The 13,022-nt window shown below is 39.8% G+C and overlaps 1 protein-coding gene across 2 annotated transcripts in view; it reads left to right on the forward strand.

The window, feature by feature from the left end:
* Nucleotides 1–13,022, forward strand: part of tarbp1 (TAR (HIV-1) RNA binding protein 1) — a 162,806-nt gene that overhangs the window by 99,303 nt on the left and 50,481 nt on the right. Inside the window, exons 23-26 of one of the 2 annotated variants that reach the window (XM_080200799.1) lie at nucleotides 3,981–4,067; nucleotides 7,841–8,043; nucleotides 9,076–9,157; nucleotides 12,140–12,314. In XM_080200799.1, the coding sequence (XP_080056925.1) occupies nucleotides 3,981–4,067; nucleotides 7,841–8,043; nucleotides 9,076–9,157; nucleotides 12,140–12,314 (547 nt within the window). Of the gene's footprint in view, nucleotides 1–3,980; nucleotides 4,068–7,840; nucleotides 8,044–9,075; nucleotides 9,169–12,139; nucleotides 12,315–13,022 lie in introns of those variants that run through there. The other variant, XM_080200800.1, reaches the window with a different exon arrangement.

Genomic DNA, 13,022 nt, shown 5'->3' on the forward strand with positions numbered 1-13,022 from the left:
ATTAGAGGGATGGGGAGGAGATCTGTTATAGCAGGTACTAGTGAGCATGAGCTTTGATGCTGTTTTGTTCAAATTTGTTCTTAGCTATTGCAGGTGACTATTTCTGCCATCAGCATTTAACAATCCAGTTTTTGGATTGGCATCTTAAGCTAAAAAAAAAAATCAGCCACAGCTGAGGCCTCAGGAGTTAGTCTCTAATGATATAGATGTTAATTGTATATTGAGTTTACTTGTATGCAGATATTCACTAAAAATTTACTTGTGCTCTGATAAACTGAAACTGTAATTATTGGGTGAGGAGATGTATGTTTGTAATGTGAATCTCTTAAGTAAATGCTGATAAAAATATGCAAAGATTGAGTCCAGTTATATCTCCTGAAAAGGAGCAATGATCGTGGATGGTGAGGAGAATAATTCGTGCTAATCTTGCTGCAATTGCTGCCTGAGAAGTGTTAGCGAGAAGTGATGTTACTGTTGTGGCCCAGAGGATTGAGGGAGAGAGGGACAGAGTGACAGAATAATTTTTGAGCTGCTTTCATTGCTGGCACCCTAAATTGGGAGGGGGAGAGACGAAGAGACAACAGCAAGAATCAACAACAACTGCTTCAGAGGAGGGTGAGCAAGGAACCAACATATATAGCAATAGGTCAATGCTTGGTGCACTTTTTGATAAAGACTGTTACTTGAAGGTTAGGGTAGGAACAAAGACAGTGATCAAAAGAACATGAGGGGTGAGTTTTCATGTATTGACCATTCCTGAACTGTGTAGGATTGCTCAGGATGGATCTTGTGGGCCAGCACAAGTTGAGCATGTTGCTTCTCATGGGTGACTAGAAAATGCCAAACTTGGAGCTTCAAGAATGTACAAATCTGGCACCAGTTATTGCCCAGTGCAGTAATTAATGGTGTTAGGGAATGGAGGTAGTTAGCTAAATTGTACTTGAGTTAAAAAAATGGAACCTGGGTCTAGTTCCATTGTAAAGTGGAGATAGCTGGCCTGGAGTTCTTTGTATACCTACATATTTAATGAGGTTTTACAACTCTTGAAGGGAAGTTAAAATAAACTCAAGGTGGAAAAAAAATTCAGGGGTCCAGAGAGGGGAGCCCACAGAGTTGGGAGGGAAAACAGAAAAGTAGTTTTAGTTCAGTTAGAAGAAAGTGCCAGAAAAGGTAGACCATGAAATGGAACAGCTAGCAAATTCCAAACTCAATAAGTTGGTTCCAAAAACTGGAAAGGGACAGGAATTGATAAGAGGTCCATACGAATAGTTTAAGGTGGCATCTGGATTAAGAGTGTGGTGTGTCTGACCACAGTTCACCTCTTGATTTATGTGGACTTTACTTACTGTGAGCATTAGAGTATAAAATAGTCTTTGTATCTCAAGTTGTCATTATCAGTCTGTATATATCCAAGAAGGTATAGTTGTGGGTGAAGGAGTAATGTATTATAGTTCATCTTCTTATGTTTAATAAATTTATTATTTTGTTAAAAGTTCATCAGCAGACTCCTGTGATTCTGTTCAGTAATACCTTCCATGTCTCTAAATGAGTAATAAAAGTTAGGAGGTTCCATCCTGTGATCTGATTTGTCCAGTCATAATATCAGCTGGGGTCATAACAATGGTGTAATTGTAAATAGGATGGTAAATCGTTTCCTTTCCAATTTGATTGTTCAACTTTGTTGGAAAACCTTAAATAATTGGCTTGTTGCTTTTTTCATCATCTTCATGGTTTAAAGAGAGATGTGGTGCATGGGGCAGCATGGTAGCATAGTGGTTAGTACTACTGCTTCACAGTGCCAGGGACTCGGGTTTGATTCCCAGCTTGGGTCACTGTTTTCAAGTGCTCCCCGTGTCTGTGTGGGTTTCCTCTGGGTGCTCCGGTTTCCTTCTGCATTCTGAAAGACGTACGGATTAGGCGCATTGACCCGAACAGGCACCGGAGTATGATGACTAGGGGAATTTCACAGTAACTTGCAGTGTTAATGTAAGCCTTTCTTTTGACTAATAGATAAACTTGACATGTCAGTGTTTGCATTCGATTGTGTTGCTGGAGAAGGATACAGTGATGGGGTAGGGCAAAGGATTTAAATTGGAAATGGAACCTTTTAAATTTGAGCTCTTCAGAAACTGTTAGTCAGTGTAGATCAGCAATAACAGGATAGCTTGTTATGAAAAAGGATATAGAAAGCAGAGTTTAGGATGTTTAGGGAATGGGAGACCAGCCAGGCAAGAATTCAAATAACTCAGTCTGGAAGTGACAAAGATGCATTTGAGAGGTAGGGGCAGATACACAAAATGTTACCAAGTGGAAATAAATGGTTTTGAGGTTTGAGAGGATAAAGGTTTGAAAGCTCAGCTCAGGATTGACCAGGCCACTGAGCTTATAAAGTCTGTTTTAGACTGGAATAGTTACTGGGGTGAGCAATGGAATGGGTGGTGAGGGCAAAAGACTGTGAGAAGCAAGCGTGCATTTGCTCAGAGTAAAACTGCCTTCTGTAAATCCAAGTTTGTATATCATAGTTGACAAATAATTGTCACCTTCATTATCTGAACTCTAAATCCTCAAACCTAAGCTACTTTCCAGAAATCAGCCAATGATATTCTCTAGTCTTCACTACTGTTGATTGTTACTGCAGATGTAGCATTATAAAAGAATTAATTGCTGTAATATCTGCCTAAAAGCAAAATTATAGAATAAGATGAGTAATGGTAAATTGATGGTTGCATAAAAGGAAGGGCAGTTTCATTATTTTTTTCTAATTAGTGTAGACTCATTGTGTAGGGAACTGTTTGGTAAGTAGCGCTTTAAAAAGAATCTCCAGAGTTATAATTATGGCTCAAAGTAAAAATCCTTTTATAGTTAATTGAAACTCAGTGCAATATTCCTAATTTATGTGACTATTTCGGCAGAGCAACTGAATTAGCACTCCTCCCTATTTAAATTAACAGCTGTTTAATGCAGCATATTATGACTTCTAAAGGTGTAAATTTGCCTCAGTGGAATTTGAAATGAAGGCTTGGTTTCTGTTTACTCTTCATAACAAATTAATGGAAGACCACATTATATTTGGAGGCTTAAGCTAATTTTTTTGGGCTTTTCTGAGGTATATAAAGTGCTTCTATGTTTAATGTAAGGAATACAGTGGAATCAACTTGTATTGGCCTGGTAAATGCATGAACTCAGTTTTCTTTGTTGCTCGGTTAGTTAAGGGATTAAGAAGCTAAACTCTGCATTGAAGGCCCCAGGTTTGGTCCATAGACTGTTTTGAGTTAGCTGATCAAAATGGAGGTGGTGTTAACGGGCTTGCAATTGCCTTCAGTGACCTGGCTTATAAGTAGAAACCTTGGCTGCCATTGCACATTGCTACACAGTGTTCCTGGTGGTAATAGATCATTGAGGGTTGAGGTTAGATTTAGCTCTGGTACTTCCTATAATCAAAAGAATACTATGCATCTCACTGTAGGCTCAAACATTTTGGATTATGCACCAGAGGGTACTGGTTGCTAGTAGAATAACTTCATTAGAATAAATCAGTGCCATTGGGAAAGGCAGATGTGAGAGAATAACTTAGTGGAAAATTGTGAAATGCACAGTAACCTCTCCAGTTCAAAAATCTATTTTCAGAAACAGTAGTTGTCTGGAAATATTTTGAGCAGACACTGCTAGCAACTCGCATAATTTTAGCACAGTATTCTGGAAACAAAGCAATGGAAGATACAGTATTTGGATAGGTAAAACTAATTTTATTATTGCTTTATAATGTACCAGCACCTTTCTTAACATTTTGAATCTAATATTCACATATGCGTGGTTAGGCATTCTGATGTCATTCTATAACCTGGAGAATTCAGGTTATAGCATTCCTGACTGGAGAATTACAGATTACCCGTATTATATGGATATGTAGTTAATTTGTTAAATTGAATTAAATAAATCATTTCAGTTCTCCTATTTTGCTTTGGTTACTTTCTCTGCAGAACCCAGAAAGTACAAAAACCAGTATCTGTACGTTCCTGGCTGTATTAGTTCACATTAATGTGATCCTGAAGAACACTTCAAAGAAGGTAAATGTTTCTGTTTTCAGAAGTGACCGGGTTAAATATTCAGAAGGAATGTATTGAATTATTGGAACTTACACTAAAGCTCAGTGGACGTTATGCTAATTGTGCTTGATGAATGATGTTCATGGAGTTCCATTGTCTAGGTGGACAAGAGGAATTACATTCACTGTAAAAACAAAACAAGAATGGTTCTTGTGATGCTTATACCATTTATGTATTCATACCAGCAAATCCCAAAGGAGAAGTTGTCAAAACCCCATGTACTAAACCACAAATGAAAAATTCACTACCAAGTCCAGGAATGTAGTTGCGATTCTGGAGCCAGCATTTGAGTATATAGCTGAAAGTTCAAAGACCGTCAACTGAATATGAATATGCCTAATTGCCTTAGAAGAACATGAAAATAGGAGCAGAAGTAAGTCATTTGACCCCTTGAGGCTGCTCTGCCATTTAATGAGATCATTAGTCTTCTACCTCAGTCAATTCCACTTTTCTCCACTAGCCTCCATCTCTGATTCCGTGCATGTATCTGCAAGTGCATCTGTGTGCATGCACACATGCTGCATGTGTGTATGTTGTGTAATAAAGATAGTGCAAAGATGAAATTTGTAGGGAGATGATGTGTGCATATTTGTGTTCATACCACTCTTTTTGATCTCTGATGATTTTTGTGAACACAGAAATGGATATTTCTTTGTGAGGAACAGAATGGATGGAGTGCAATTAATGATTGTTTTGTGTCTCCCTGTGACGAGTTGTATACAGCTAAATTGGTGGAACTAGGCTGGATTAACCATTTGACCTTTCATTTGATGAACAGCCCAAAGAGAAGGCAGACATACCGTACCCACCCTTTCATGACTTCCAGGTTCCATGCTTCCAATGTTCTGATCCTCAGCATCTCCAATGCCATTTAAGATCTGTATTAGCACCCTCTTGTAGCCAGTTATATATGCATGTATGTATATAATCAAATCAGAATAAACTGATTTCAGTTGGGAACTTGAATTCCACGTGTTATACACAGTTTCCTTTTGCTCTGCAAGATGTCACAGAATCATTGATGTAGATAAAAATAAGTCTGTTCAGAACTCTAAGGATCAGTTAGCTAGAACGTCATTCAACCTTCTTTGGTAGTTTATCGATACTGCCTTCTTGCTTTGACCCACAGCTTGATTGTATGATCCCTCATAGACAATGGCTAATTCCTATTATCAATCCAAATTCTGCCCTTTTCATCTTATCCTGCACATTATTTCCACGTTTATTATCTCTGTAATTGCTGACCTGGAACTCTGTAAACCACAGAAACTGATTTCAAGATCTCTGCCCTTGTTTATAAACTTTTCATTGGTTTCGCTTGACCTTCGCAACTTCATCCGTCACTACGTACCTACTCATACGGCTGGATTTTATGTGGCCCCACTGGGCATGTTTTTGGCAGGACAATATGTAAAATAGGGTGAATATGAACACCGAGCCACCCACCCAAGTTTGCCCACCCCATAGCATGTGGATGGGCTGACTTGGCCAATGGTGAGACTTCTGCCCGTCACTGGGAAGAAAGTCCTGCTCTTTGAAATTGCATGCCAATCTAATTGGCTGAAAAATTCCAGAGAGAAAGCTCAACAGATTCCAGAATGAATTAAGTCTAGAGCGCTGGACAAGGACAGATTAACCAGCCTAGGGAGGTGGGCAATGAATAGTTGGTTCAATTGAGCTTGTTAACAAGCCAACTGACCCCAATAGTACACTGCTGTGCCCACACCATGGGCAGGATGACTTTCTAAAAAAGCTTTTAAAAGTGTTGAAAGGAAGTGGATACTATCTTCAGGGAATGCCCTTTGTGCACCAAAGCCAGCCCCAACTCCCTCCCTCCAAGGTTGTACCTCACCACTCTTGGTACCTAGTTGCTCTCCAAACTACCACCATCCCTCCAGCTTTCCTCCATAATCTGGGCAAGCCACAGCATACTGCTAATCCTTCGCCCACCTCCACCAGCAGCAGAGCTACTGCCGTCTCCCCATCCGCCTATCCCACCTCATCTCATACATTATGGAACTTGTTTTGTATAATTTACCACTTGCTACATCATTCCCTACTTTTAAATCTTTCGAAAACCTGTTTCTTCGACTGAGCCTTTGATAGTTTCACATCTCATTTCTCATCTCTAATCCCATTTCAGCTCTTTGCCTTGGAAGTAAATCTGCAAAATAATCATTGACCTGCTGTTAAAGCTTTACTACAATTATTTCTTGCAATCCTTAAACCCTTCATTGTCATCATTACTCTCCCTAACCCACCCTATTGAGATATATTCAAATTTATACAAGCCAGGGAGTAACCCTATGCAGCTCATGAAATGAGCCTTTTTTCATCTCTCAATGATAAAGAAACCAAGTTCAAGATCCCTAACTTCAGATCCGTTGAAGAATTTATATGATCCATTTGAGTAAATCAAGACAAAAATACACCATGAATAGAATAACAAAATACAACATGAAAGAACTTTCATGGAAGTTTTGAAAATAACTTTAGGGATGTCACTGGTAACTTGTGACAGTTAAATTTAAATATAAGTTACAAGGCATGTCTTAACCTGCCACAATTATAAAATTCTGTTCAGTAAATCCACTTAATAGGCTTCAGGGAGCTGGCCACCTCGAGCCACCTGGCCTGTTCCAAACTCCACAGGAATGACGCAGGCTGATGAGAAAATTCCTGTCAGCCCTTGAGAATTGGCCTTCACTGAGTTTAATTGGCCAACTGTCACTTGTAGGTGGGTACCCCTTCCACCCCATTCCTGTCTCTGGAAAAATAGTCTGGGGCCAGGATGGTACTGACATGCCAGCATGTGATTGCCCACACCTGCCCATTTCAGTTCTCGCCCCCATGTCAAGGCAAGTTCAACCCTTAAAACCATGACAAGGTGAAGGAGTATATCTATTTGGATTTTTAAAAATAAACATGAATTTAATGGAGTCTTAATTTTAACATAGCAATCCTGGCAAAATAGGGGTCATCACTCTTTTCACAGAAAAGCTTATTTACATTTTTTAAAATTTAAAACAAAAAGGTTGTCAGTCCTGACTTTCTTTAGGTAAGTAGATAATCCAACGCTATTGGATCACTCTCTGTCGTACACTTGCTGTGGAAACTGGGTCTCCGACAAAGTGGGTAGATCATGAGACAATGGTCATTTGCATTTGCTGAATGAAATTGGTGACCTGGATGGGACAAACTAAGTCACTCCCAACATTTAAAATGTGCAGGTAGTTATTTGCATTAGTTTACTGGTTTAATTTTAAATGTACATTTTTTTTAACAAATATTTAAAGTTAAAATCATTACGTTTAGGAAAATTAGAAGCATGGGCAGACTCAAGGTTATCCACTAGTTTGAAATAAAGGGCGGCACGATGGCACAGTGGTTAGCACTGCTGCCTCACAGCGCCAGGGATATGGGTTCAATTCCAACCTTGGGTGATTGTCTGCATGTTCTCCCTGTGTCTGTGTGGATTTCTTCCAGGTGCTCGGGTTTCCTCCCACAGCCCGAAACATGTGCTGGTTAGGTTCATTGGACAGGCTAAATTTTCCCTCAGTGTACCTGAACAGGAGCCAGAGTATAGCAACTAGGAGATTTTCACAATAATTTCATTAGTGTTAATATAAGCCTACTTGTAACATTAATAACTAAACTTAAAACTAATTTATTTCATAAAGTTTATATTCAGTAACGTGATGGTGACTTTGTTTTTTTATTGTCTTATTAACTAGGATCAATATTTGAAGAAGGCACTGAGTGTGATATTGCCATGGTGTTTAAACCATAACTTCAGTGTACGACTGTATGCCCTGCTGGCCTTACAGCAAGTCTGGGAGGCATGCCTGCTGTCTAAACTAGAGGGCAAAGAGCTGCAATTTTTGACACCAGTAATTGAATCCTGCCTCGAGCAAGTTGGACACAAGCAAATCACAGGGTCAGTATGAGGCAAAAACACATTTTTCTTTGTGAATTTAATTGCCATTAGCTTCAATAGCTCTGGGGAGTTATCCATAGTTGGTCTTGAAGTGACACGAGGAAACCTTACACAGCAGATAGGTATCTGGGGATGCATTGCCTGAAAGGAAGCAGGTGCAGTCACTTTCAAAAGACATACATGAAGGAAAAATATTTACAGATGGAGTTAGAGCAGGGAGCTGGATTTGGATAGCTCTTTCAACGCACAGGCATGGGCTCAACCAGCTGAATAGCCTCGTATTGTATCTGTGAATATTTTTGGGAACTGTTTATCAGTGTACACATTCAGGGGCTATTTTAAAAAAGCTTGGGGGTGTTAAAACTGACTAAGGCATTTCTACAGTTTTGTCACACTTTCTCTCAACCTGAAGAGAGGGTAGAGGCGATTCCTGAGGATGTTGACTGGACTAGAGAATTTTAGTCATGAGGAAACTTTGTCAAAACAGCAGATTTTTATTTGAAATGGGAGGCTAAGGGGAGACCTATTGGAAATATGTAAAATTATGGGGCATTTAAATAGAGTGGAGAGGAAGGATCTATTCCCATTGGTTGAGGGGGAGGGGACTGCAACAAGGGGCAAAGATTTAGGGTCGGGGTAGGAGGTTTAAATGTGACTTGGGGAATTTATTTTTGTCCAGAGGGTGGTGGAGATCCAGAACTCAATGCCTGAAAGGGTGGTAAAAGCAGAAACCCTCATAATATTTAAAAAGTGCTTGGTTAAACACTTGAAGTGTTATCATCTATAAGAATATGGACCAAGAGCTGGAAAATGGGATTAGGCTGGTTGGCGTTTGGCTGGCACAGGCATAACTGGCCTGATGACCTATATTGTTTTTTCCTCTGCATTTATTATTGACAATGTATTTTTAAATTCTAATTCTGCTGCCTTGACAATTTTAGGCTATGGGAACTTTGACGGGTTAAATAATTTTATTTTAGCTTTCCTTTTTTTGAGGAAATGCCTAAATGTTTTATTTTCTGTTCTGTTAAGGAATGCTGGAAAAAACTGGCAGCGGATTCAGGACCATTTCTTTTTTGGAAAATTCCAACCATTAGAAGACTACAGTCTAGAGGTATAGAAGAGGTGCTGAAAATATTTCTGATTTTCTCTACTAGCTATGTTTTGGTAAAGTTCTTTGCTAAGGCTTTATCAGCAATTATTATACAGTGGTGGAGTGGTAGTCATTGGACTAGTAATCCAGAGACCCCAGGTAATGCTCTGGGGACCCTGGTTCAAATCCCATCACGGCAGGTGGTGAAATTTGAATTCAATAAAAAAAAGTCTGGAATTAAAAGCTATTGATGATCGTGAAACCATTGTCAATGGCTGCAAAAACCAATCCAGTTCACTAATGTCCTTTGGGGAAGGAAATCTGTCCTTACCTAGTCTGAGGGATGGGCAATAAATGCTGGCCTATCCAGCAATGACTACATCTCATGATTGAATAATAAAAAAAATTAACGTCCTGTAGTTCTGAATCAGATTTAACACAAGCTAAATGCAGAGTTAAGTTTCTTGAGCTTTTCTCCATGGCTTCAGTTTAAGACAGGCACCTCCTGTGGCAGCACTGTGATATATCCTAGCTTCCCTGTTTCAGTCATAGAATCTCTACAGTGCAGGAAGAGGCCATTCAGCCCATCAAGTCTGCACCAACCACAATCCCACCCAGGCCCTACTCCCGTAACCCCACATATTTACCCTGCAAATCCCCTGACACTAGGGTCAATTTAGTGTGACCGATCAACCTAACCTACGCATCTTTGGAGTGGGGGAGGAAACCGGAGCACCCGGAGGAAACCCACGCAGACATGGGAGGAACGTGTAAACTCCCCACAGATAGTGACCCAAGCTGGGAATCGAACCCAAGTCCCTGACGCTGTGAGACAGCAGTATGAACGACTGTGCCACCGTGCTGCCCAGTAAACAGTGGGATCTCTCTGTTCATTTTTGCCAAATAGAAATTGAGTTTATTTTGTCCAAATACGTTTAATGTGCGGTTGTTCTCGCCAGTACATCGGACGTCATTCATCCTTTGCTGTTTAGTCAGTATTGCCTTGACACAGTTAATAGCGTTATCACTTCAGTTGGAAGTTTTGATTTGAAATCACACTCCAGGACTTCAGGGTAAAAATCTCAGACTTGAGCACAAAGATTAAGGCTGACGTTCCAGTGCAATACTGAGGGTGTGCTGCTCTGTCAGAGGCCCCATCTGCTTACTCTGATGTATGTAAAAGATCTCAAAGTACTATTTTGAAGAATGAGAGTTATCTCTGGTGTCATGGCCAATATTTATCCCTCAATTAATATCACAAAAAATGATTGGAGTATTTTCGGTCAGCTAGCTCTGCAACCTTTCTCCCCCCACCCACCCTGGGGTTTCTCCCCACTCCTCCATTCCCACCACTGCACATCAATCTCGACGTTCTTATAAAACAATAGCTACCGATTCTCCATTTAACTTTTAAATATTTTTTCTCAAAGCTGCTACTGCTTTGCCCACATTCTTTTTGCCTGCTCGATGCAGTGGAAAATCTTTGAACAATCTGTTGGGGGCAGCAAGCTTACCATGAATGATCCATACTTGAATTTGGTCTCCCTTTGCTTGGAATCATACCAAATAAAGTCCAATTCAGTGGTGGGAGAGAAGGAAAAAGTGTGCTTTCCAATCAAAAAGAAAATAGTTATATGTTTTAAAACCTACTTACAAAGATCATTTTGACTTGATTTATTATTGTCATATATATATTAGTGTACAGTCAGAAGTATTATTTCTTGCTCGATATACAGACAAAGCATATCATAACTAGAGAAAAAAAAGGAGTGGATGCAGAATGTAGTGTTATAGTCATAGCTAGGGTGTACAGAAACATCAGCTTAATATAAGGTAGACCCATTCGAAGGTCTGATGGCAGCAGGGAGGAAGCTATTCTTGAGTCGGTTGGTATGTGACCTCAGACTGATGTAACCTCTTCCTTATTGAAGAAAGTGGAAGAGAGAACGTCCAGGGTGCGTGGGGTCCTTGAATTATGTTGGCTGCTTTTCAGAGCCAACCGGAGTTGGTGAGGAAAGTAGAATGTAGGTAGAGACTGACCATGATCTTGCTGAATGGCAGAACAGGCTCAAAGGGTCGAATGTCCTATTCCTATCCTATTCTATCTTATGTTCTTACAAATATGCAAGCTGAAGAAGCATTAGTAGTTTCTAATTTTAATTTTGCAACATTAAAAGCACATCAACTGGATTTCTTTGTTAAGAATTAGTAATAACTAATTGACATCTTTCAGTGGTGCTGTCTGAGACCATCTGTTCCGCTTATGGTGGAAGGTAAGCCCAATAACTGGCAATTGGTGTTGAACTGATAATTAACCAAGGATAACATACAAGCATTTTTTTAAAATAAAGTTGGAGAGTTTTTAATTTATCAAGTACTGATTATTTCCAATTTCACAGCTTTACATTGTAACTTTAATGTGATTATAACCCTGGTTGCTGATCTTGTCTTCATCGTTTGTGCTTCTTTTCTTTAATTCATCCATCAGACATGGGCATCACTTGTTGGCCAGCATTTATTGCCCTTTCCTAGTTGCCCCAAAGGACAGTTGAGAGTCACCCACATTGCTGTGATTCTGGAGTCACATGTAGGCCAGACCAGATAAGGATGGCAGATTTCCTTCCCTAAAGGATATTAGTGAACCAAATGGGTTTTTCCAACAATCAACAATGGTTTCATGGTCATTAGTAGGTTCTTAATTCCAGATATTTTTATTGAATTTGTATTCTACCATCTGCCGTGGTGGGATTTGAACTGGGGTCCCCTGGAACATTAACTAAATTTCTGCATTAATAGTCTTGCGATAATACCACAAGGCCATTCTGGACATCTCTATCTCTTGCAGGCAATATTTTACATCTTAATTGCAGTTATATTTTATTGAATTCAAATTCTGTCATCTGCCATGGTGGGATTCAAACCCAGATCTCCAGAACATTAGATGAGTTTCTGGATTAATAGTCCGTTGATAATACAATGAGGCCATTGCTCTCTCTCTCGTAGACAATATTTTACATCTTTCCAAGCTTATCAGATGTGATTGAAGATGAATGGATTCCTGCCTGGAAGTTTAATCGAGTTGTGGGCCTCTTCTCCTCCAGTTCTTCAATTAAAGTGTTTAACCCTAGGAATCCAATTTGTGATGTGAAACTAATCGATTGGATTCAACGAGATAAAGGTAAAATTTATTTTCCCTGCTGTAATTTTTGAAATAAACTTGTATATTTTTGAATCTTAATATGTATGTATGTGTGTGTGTGTGTGTATATGTGTGTGTATTTTTTTTATTCATTTGTGGATCATGGGCTTCCCTGGCTAGCCAGCATTTATTACCCATCCCTAGTTGCCCTTGAACTGAGTGGCTTGTTAGGTTATTTCAGAGGGCAGTTCAGAGTCAACTACATTGCTGTGGCTCTGGTGTCACATGTAACCCAGGCTGGGTAAGGATGGCAGATTTCCTTCCCCCAAGGACATTAGTGAATTAGATGTGCTTTTGCAACAATCGACGTTGGTTTCATGGTCATCGGTAGATTGTTAATCCCAGACATTTTTATTGAATTCAAATTCCACCATCTGCCGTGGCAGAATTCGAACCAGGGTCCCCAGAACATTGTCTGAGTTTTTGGATTAATAGTCTAGTGACAATACCACTTGACTTTGCTGATGACACCAAGATGGCAGGGTTGGCGGGTACGGAACTGGATTGTCAGGTGATACAACAGAATATAGATAGGTTGGTGCAGTGGGCAGATAGGTGGCAGATGGCATTTAATCCTGACAAATGCGAGGTGATGCATTTTGGACGGAATAATGCAGAGAGGAGCTATGTGATAAAAGGTAGGCCGCTTAGGAGTATAGACGTACAGAGGGACCTGGGAGTGCAGGT

Source organism: Carcharhinus amblyrhynchos, chromosome 12 (genome assembly GCF_965287045.1).
Source record: "Carcharhinus amblyrhynchos chromosome 12, sCarAmb.v2.hapA, whole genome shotgun sequence".
Taxonomy (NCBI): domain Eukaryota; kingdom Metazoa; phylum Chordata; class Chondrichthyes; order Carcharhiniformes; family Carcharhinidae; genus Carcharhinus; species Carcharhinus amblyrhynchos.